General features: G+C 39.8%; 1 protein-coding gene across 1 annotated transcript; it reads right to left on the bottom strand.

Annotated features, from left to right (window-relative positions):
* Window positions 1-5,891: 5,891 nt before the first annotated feature.
* LOC116889242 (N-lysine methyltransferase KMT5A-like) lies at window positions 5,892-6,983 on the bottom strand. Its single transcript, XM_032890392.1, has one exon. It carries the CDS (start codon window positions 6,981-6,983, stop codon window positions 5,892-5,894), a length of 1,092 nt encoding a protein of 363 aa, XP_032746283.1.
* Between the last annotated feature and the right edge of the window lie 1,896 nt (window positions 6,984-8,879).

Raw genomic sequence — 8,879 nt, 5'->3', positions numbered from 1 at the left:
ATTCAATTCCTATCACCCACATGTCAGCTCACAAATATCTATAACTCCAGTCTCAAGTGATCTAACAGACTTCTGGACTTCATGAGGACTGTATGTATGTGATTTACCCATTAACAAAGCATTTAAGCTATAAAAATTAAAAATATATTTTGATTCTCTAATGTTTTCAATATGCATCATTTTTATTCATATTGATAAAGGACATAAAGAACAAGGTAATTTTAGTCATGAGCAATAACTTTTTGGGTTCCTCAAAAAGCTAGAAGAATACATGATCCAGGTCTGTTATGTCATAAATTCTACCACTCTGGGTATTTACACGAAGGACTCCAAGTCAATATTTCACAGAGATGCCTGGACATCAATGTTTATGACAGCGTCATTCACAATAATCAAGATATAGAACCAATCTAGATTTCTATTAAAGATGAATTCATAAAGAAAATATGGCACATATATACAGTGGAGGTTTTCTTAACATAAAGAAAAACGACATTACTTCATTTGTAGGAAAATGGATGGAACTAGAGATTATTGTGAAATAAGCTAGACTCAGAGACAACTATTATATGCTTTCTCTCATATGTGGAGTCTGGTCTTTCTTTCTTTTGAAAGGTTTAACTGATATGAAAGTCAAATGATGACCATTTAGGAGAAAAATGTAATGAGTCATAGGTCAACAAGAAAGTAATATGAGGGGGAAATACAAATATTGTTATACTTACATACACATCCACACTTGGCATGAAAGCAGAAGGGCAACTTTATAAGGACCATCAGTTTGGAGTGTCATTCTAGAGGCTTGGGGCCGGGGGAAGGGCATTGGAATCACAATGAGTTACCTTGGAAGCAGACTTCAGACACCTGCAAATATAGTTTAATGTGGAAGTTCACTGGCATATGCATAAACACCAACCAATCATCTAAGGACACATTGCTCTGTCATCCCATGAGTCCGAATGGTGTGCAACCCACATCATGTGAGCTTGTATATGAGGAACAGCATGTCCTGGCAGTATATCTGTGGAAAAAGGGCAGGAAGCACGGGGTTGGTGAAATTTTATGGGTCTCTGGTATGTTGGGCCCCATTATGTGTCATCTAGTATGATAGATATTCAGGTCTGCCTCTGGCAGTTGCAGCAACCCTTTGTGATTCTTGCATTTACCTCTTTCTTTCTTTCTTTCTTTCTTTCTTTCTTTCTTTCTTTCTTTCTTTCTTTCTTTCCTTCTTTCCTTCCTTCCTTCCGTCTTTCTTTCTTTTTAATCTTTATTAACTTGAGTATTTCTTATTTACATTTCGATTGTTATTCCCCTTCCTGGATTCCGGGCCTATATCCCCCTAATCCCTTCCCCTCCCCTTCTCTATGGGTGTTCCCCTCCCCATCCTCCCCCCATTACCGCCCTCCCCAACAATCACACTCACTGGGGGTTCAGTCTTGGCAGGACCCAGGGCTTCCCCTTCCACTGGTGCTCTTACTAGGCTATTGATTGCTACCTATGAGGTTGGAGCCCAGGGTCAGTCCATCATTTACCTGATTCTTAAAGACAGCTCTGCTCCCTCACATCAGGAGCAGTTAGATGGACAAGGGAGGGCAGTGGGGATATATGTGAAAATAAGTAAATTATAATGATGCACATGTATGAAATGTAAAATAAAATTCATTATTTTGTATACTAACTAAAACAATTAAATAAATAAAACACAGATAGTCTCCATCCACTCAAAATGTTAATTATTTTTTTTTGGAGGGGCAAGGTGTTGATCAATAGGTCATGGTGTCCTAGAACCCACTAAGCAAGCCAGACTAATGAAAACCCATGGTGATCCTCCTTTCTAAGCTTTTCAAGGGCCAGGATTACAGGGATGAGCCACCATGCAAGGAAATATATTTATTGCCAAAATATTACTGATATGATTTAGTTATTGTATGAAGCAAGCTATTATCCATTTTTTGACCACTATTTCATTCTATATCAAATATTTGTCAGATTGAGAACCTGGGCTGTTATCATAGTATTTTATGTAGTTTCTTCTATATTTTGTACTAGTTTTTTTTCCATTTAGATTACGATGGAATAGGGAAATTTACAAGTCTAGAATAATGGATAAGAATGTGCCAAGAGACAGTGAATTCTTCTTTGCTGGTACTTAGGACATGACTTGACAATTTTATGAGTTTTCAATTTTTTTCTTCAAATAATCAAAGAAATATGTGTTTTGATACATTACCACTTAATTTCTTCCTCCAAGGGCTCATATATTGCTGTTTTTAAAATATTTTTCTTCCTGGGTTTAAGATGTATGATAATATTAGAACTCAAAAAGCTACTAATGTAATTATGGAACAGTTGGTGGTTTGTAGTTGTAAGAAAAGTGTGTATCTCAATTATGTTGAGCCCAGCAAAGGATTCTTATTTTATTGTCCAGTATACCTTTGTAATGAAATATTTGTGTCTTCCTGTTCCTTTAGGCAGTACTCAAAGTATTTTATTCTACCACTAAGAGTCCTGACATTGCTCTTCTTAAATTAAATATTTTAGACCTTTGTACCATCGAGCAGTTCCCATGAGAACAGATATTATTTGCTGATAGCATTTAGGTTATATGATTCATGGTGAAATGGATGAAAGCTCTTTTGTCTCATTAATAACATTTCTTCCATTGTAGGATGGATAATCTCTGGGCAGATTTCCCATTGTGAGTTTAAACCAGTGAAAGAATGTAGAATCCTCTTCAATTTCACAGAGGGTGCAACTTAATTTAGTTACCATGAGTCAATCATCTCCCCAATTAAGCCTCATCTAATCCTTGTTGATCAGAATCAATCACTTCTTTCCATCAACTCTCCCACTAGGGTGTCTGTCCCTATTTGGCACTCACTTACTCTGATTTACTTGCTAGCCCAATAGACTTCTTTCTGTTTCAGGAGAAAAAAAAGGAAGACTGACTTATTTTTGTGTTCCTCACATACCAAGCAAACCCCTGTACATAGAATAGATTTCAAAACATTTTTGTTGGAAAGATAATTTCAAAGACAAAATTGAGTCTGCAGTGCTCCTGGTATTATCAGGCTCAAATGTGTCTTTTAAAGGAGGGTGGGTGTTTAACTACATTTAAAGGAATTTTTTTTTCAGTGAGGATTTTCATCAGTCAGGCAGCTTTTAGTATTCACAACCTTATCACTACCAGTCATAAATTTCATTGAAAATGCCAAGTAAGGGTCACCAGGCTAATGGATTTATCCAGTTTGATATTCTAGGAAATTATGCCATCCAACTTGCCAGAAGTTGCTTCAAGGTCAAACATTGAAATGTCAAAGTAGATTACTGAGTTGTCTGAAAGAGTCTTCTTTGAAAGTCTTGACCACTTCTATATCTATATTCTCAACTCTGATCTCATGTTTCTACTGCCTAATGATAAGATGCCCTGAATACAGTAAAGATTTGGCAACCCCATAAGAACAAAAATACTAACCAACCAGAGTTTCCGGGGATTAAACCACCACCCAAAGAGTACACATGGACAGACCCATGGCTCCAGCTGCATATGTAGCAGAGGATGGCCTTGTTGTAGGGGAATGTCAAAGCAGGGAGGCGGGAAAGGATGAGTACTTGGGTGGGGAAATTCCCTCATAGAAGAAAGGGGAGAAGGGATGGGATAGGTGTTTTATAGACGGGATACCAGGAAAGGGGATAACATTTGAAATGTAAATAAAAAGATATCAAAAAAAATCCAAACATTTTTATTTTCCTTTTTAACGAGAACTTCTTGGATTCTGATGTACAAGGAATAAAGCCAGGAAGAAGAAAGAGAAAAAATTAATTTGGAAAATAGCATCCAATTAAACGAATGGACTCAGATTAGGATTATAGTACAGTTATTTGTGCATACTGAATTAACTGAACAAATTTCCCTTTTAATGATTCGTGTACAAAGATGGGCAGATTGGGAATATCTTGATAGATAGTAGAAACACCTTATTGTAACCCTCAGTCATCTAAGAATCATCATCTAAGAATATTATCTCTCCACATTTTTAGTTGGCCAATCATAAGAAATAGCATTACCTATCTACTAAATTTCTAGCTTCCTATAGAACATATATCCAATCACAGGGTTTATTTAAAGGAAAAAGCCCCATGCTGAGACTATGTCAATTTAGAACAAAGACCCCCCACTTGAGCATTTTTCAAATGTTTTTCTTTTCTTTTTTTTTCAAATGTTTTTAATATGTCTCAAAAGAGTGTGTACTGAGTACATGAAAGCAGGAACCATGTCTCATCTCATATTTTGTGAACTTCATTTTCATTGCTATTTTGCATTTTTGTTTTCACATTTCTCCTTTCTTATTTTTTATTTTAATTTTTTTTTGCTTTTTTAAAGATGACAAATAAGTTTCAAGTTCATTTCCTTTTTTGTTTGCTATTTAAATACAAAGCTAAGCTACAAATAGGTACAACTAAGACATTTTATCTCACGGTTATACCGTCCTGTCAGATCCTCCTCCAAGTCTGACCACTGACTGGGCTGGCAAAGGGTGTGGGGAGGACTTTCTTAGGTAGCACCATCATGAGGGGTTGGGGACAAGGATAGGCGCTTATACCTGGCTCCTGAACCCCAGCCCCCTGGACTGAAGGTGAATGGTTTGTCCTCAGGAGGGGGAAGGAAGCCTACTCTTGCTATCACAGGTCAAAACTGAGGTATCATCCTGGTTTTTTGGCTGCTAAGGGTAACTAGTGCCAAACACATCTGTACCTGATGCCTGCAGGAGTCCTAAACTGATGGCACCTTCACAGGATACCAGGGGTTCTGCCTTGACAGCAGGTAGAAAACTTCCCATGTAGCAGAATTGGGGTTGGGGAGGGGCTGTGGGCTTAGTAATTTCTGGTCCGATTACACAATCTTACTTTTGAAGAGATTAGAGTACCATCTCAAATCTTCTCTACACAAACCAACAGGCCAAGCCAAGAAGAAAAATAAACCCCAGAAGAAAAGAAAATTACATTAATTTCACTCCCTTCAAAACCTATATACATGTTGTTTTCTGTGCTTTTTCCCATTTGTTTCTTTTTTTAATTTTTTAAATGTTTTGGGGTTTTTTATTATTTTTTAAAATAAATTCAGTGTTCACATTTCTATAAAGAATTAATGCAGTTTCAGGAGACCTGCCCTTCTTGGGCAGGGGAACAGTGCTTTTTCCGGCTGGCCTCTAGTCTGACTTCCCACCTTGATGCTTCAAGGTGCCTGGAGAAGCTGAGAGCCTGTGTTCATGGTGGGGCCTCTGAGCCCCAGGCTCAGTAAGCTTTGGAGAAAGCAGAGAGGTAGATAGATAGCTTACTGTGAAACTTTTGCTAAAAAATATTCATACACGTCAATGTCAAGATCCTGAGGAGAATAAGAGCTTGGAGACATCCAGTCCAGGCTGTACGTGGGGGTGGCAGCACCCTCCCCCCGGCCTGTTCTTGGACGTGGGGTGCGGGAAAGTACTGGCTTTCATCTTGGGCAGAGCCTGGTTTCCTCGTTCATGTTCAACTCCATTCTGTAAAACCTGTGCTGATCTTACACTGCGTGGGAAGCACAAACGTTCAGCTTATATCCAAAAAGGTCCAAAAACAACTGGAATATAAAAGTTTTGGTAATATAAGGCCATCTGTTTAAGTTCACCTTGGAAACCTGTAACAGACATTTAAATACTACATGAAAAGGAATATTTAGTATACTTTTAAGAAACATTTGAAGTAATTAGCTAAGAGTGTGTGTGTGTGTGTGTGTGTGTGTGTGTGTGTGTGTGTGTGTGTGTGTGTGTAAAACTTCATTTCCCTTTGAGGGCACTTTGTCCTTTGAAGGAGGCAGGGTAGCAGGGAAGCAGGGAGGCAGGGAAGCCACATGGTTAGTGCTTCAGCCAAGGGTAAGCTTCGATGGAGGCCTTGCTTCGGTCACCATAGTCGTACAGGAGCTCCTCCCCGGCCGCAATGTCTCGGGAGGCAATAAGGATGAGGTGAGGCATGCCATCAATGTCATGGAGTTTGGTCTGGCAATTCCCACACTTACTGTGATTGAGCAGTCTGCCCAGGCGATTCGTTTCCTGAGTGGCATCCACGCAGTAGGTTTTGCTCAGATATTGAAAATAGTACATGTAGCACCCTGTGGAGGGGTTCTGTGCATATAGAGCCTCCCGCTTCTTGGCATCGGTGATTTCAATGAGGTCCCCATGGTATTCTACCACAAAGTCTCCCCGGGAGAACCGCTTGGTAGCAATCACGCCCCTGCCTTTGCCATCAATTAGATCAACCTTCATGCCTTCTTCCTTCCCACTCTCAATTAGTCCATCTATTTTCTTCCTTTCTTCAGACCGCAGCTCAGCTTTGCTCTTCCTGGAGCTCCTTCGCACAGGGTGGAAATCTGTGAGTTTTCTATTCTGCTGTGTCTTCCCTTGAGACTTTTCCCTAGGGGCCTGCTTGCCGTTGAGGGGCTTTTTCTGGGCTTGCTTAGCAACTGCTACATCGGTATAATCACGTGATGGGGGTGGAGTTTTTGGAGGTGCTTTTGCTTCAGATTTTTGGTTTGGGAAAGGCGCCCGGGGACCTCTCCTGGTACCTTTACTCTTCTGTTCATCTGACTTCACAGTGCTTCGGATAACATTCCCAGCGTTTCTTTTCTCTTCTCCCTTCCTGAGGATTCCAGCTAATGGTTTTCCCGGGAATTTGACCTCATGATGTGCAACCGAGTTCTCTTCCTGAAGTGGAGAGCGAATTCCAGAGCATTTGTTTGGACTCATGAGGGCACAGATCTTTGACTGCCCAGCAAACAAGTTCTCCCACAGCCCAACTAGGCTCATGGCGGCGCGGCCTGCGCCTTTGCCCTTGCTCTCGCCGGGGTCTGGCCACCAGCGCTGCCGCTGCCGCTGCTGCTGGGGCCACCAGCGCCGCCTTGGCGCCCCCGGGAAGGGCAGACGGCGCCCCACGGCGCCCGCTTTGCCCATGGCCAGCAGCAGGCAAGGCGCCCACGGGGCGCAGCCTGACTGAGGCCAGGGACCTCGTTTCTTATTTCTGAAATGTCATAATTTGCTCTTACTTAGTAGCGTTCAACAATCATCCCTTGATCTCCATACTGTACATGCTAGCAGTACTTTGAAGTCATCAGTAAGGGGGTAGTGGTGGTATATGTTAAGGCCTAGGTAATCTATTAAGCTCTAGATTGAATGTTAATGGCCTAGGCAAAATGTTAAGGCCTAGGTAAAAGTTACTTGGTTAACCTGCCATTGTAAGGAAACTTTCTCATGATTCTGCTGTTACTAGGAAACTTTCTAATGCCAGAATTGATTACATATTCTGTTATGTTCTATATCCTTAGAAACCAAACATGATTAAAGCCAATAGAATTGTTTTGTGTACTTACGATAAGCTCTGACCCAAACCACCCATCCACAGTACTTCATTTACCTATGTATAAGCTTTTATAGTATAAGCTTCCCCTGGGATAGACCCCAATATAGGAAACAATTTAGAATAAGGTTTTCATTTTGAGTAATAGTTCAGCTAAGTTCCCAAGTCTTCCCTGGGAACTGACATGTTACTTGGCAGAAAGATGTGTGTGTGTGTGTGTGTGTGTGTGTGTGTGTGTGTGTGTGTGTGTGTGTGTATTGACACCCTGGTTGGTACGTTAAGACATGAATGTCAGAAAATTCGCATCCTGGTAGAAAAGTTAGGACATGAATATTAGACAAGGCAAATTTTCTGCCACAGTTGAGTACCCCAACCAGTGTGAGCAGGATAAATGTTCAACAAAGACATGTTCCTAAAGAAATCCCCTATTCCTAAATCCTGATTGGTGAAATAATTTGTTTGTGGATATTGGGCTTAAAAACCCTGTAGTATCTCTTAACTCAGGGTCATGGTTCAGTTCTCAAATCTCGACCATGGCCCTGGTTGACTAGTCCTGGATCCTATGCTCAATAAACTACCCCTGTCTGATTAAGATCAGTGTTTGTGTGGTTTTAGAGGCAATTCCTGGACCCCAACAGTATATGAGATTGAAAGACTTCAAAGACAAAAATTTATAGCTTTATGTATAGAGTTGTTAAGAACACTGAAAATTGGGGAGTCATACGAGGGATACAAGGTCTCATCTTTTCAACTACTATTAACTCAAGGAATCCTTAGAATTTTAGAGAAAGTGTGGAACGTCACATTATGAGCAATGAGGTTTACTTAATTGTACTCTCTAGACTGGAGTGTGTGACAACAAGTCAGCAAACTGTCTTTATATATACTCCTCCACTAAAAATCCTGATACAGGTTTTAACTCAGTTGAAGAAGAGGGCAGTGAAAACATCTTTTGCCTCTGTGTTATGGGACTATGTGATATTTAATTATAGGCATAGCATTGGATTTGATTCAGGAAAATATCAGAGAAGACTGATTTGAATTCCTATAAAGAAGCACATTAAAAAATTAATGTTATCTTTTACTTACTATCCTCTCATACCAGAAAAGTAGAATGCTATTGTGTTTGCCTTGAATTTCTGACTCTAATGAAGTCATTGGCAAACTCTGTTTAGTTTTTAAAGGCAAGCGAAAGAAAAAATAGCAAACCCCAAACATCTCCATTTCTATTGATCACAGCATGCAGATCTTTTTTTGTTATCTCTTTATCTGTTAAAAGTTGGAACATGTTATCTTAAACAATGTTCAAACTTTGTTCTAGTTTTCCTCCCTTCCTCCAGTAAATTCTATGAGTACTTAAAAAATAGATGGAAAGATTAGAAAAATGTGTTTGATGTCTAGACATTATTTGTTTAGAATCACAACACGTTCTGTTTTTGAAAAAGTAGTAGGGAATGTTGTGTTAACACTGTTATAAAGCATACAATGTTGAT

The sequence above is a fragment of the Rattus rattus genome, chromosome X, assembly GCF_011064425.1.
Source record: "Rattus rattus isolate New Zealand chromosome X, Rrattus_CSIRO_v1, whole genome shotgun sequence".
Lineage (NCBI taxonomy): Eukaryota > Metazoa > Chordata > Mammalia > Rodentia > Muridae > Rattus > Rattus rattus.
Note: the sequence above shows the minus strand (reverse complement) of the source record. Positions and strands in the feature narration are given on the sequence as shown.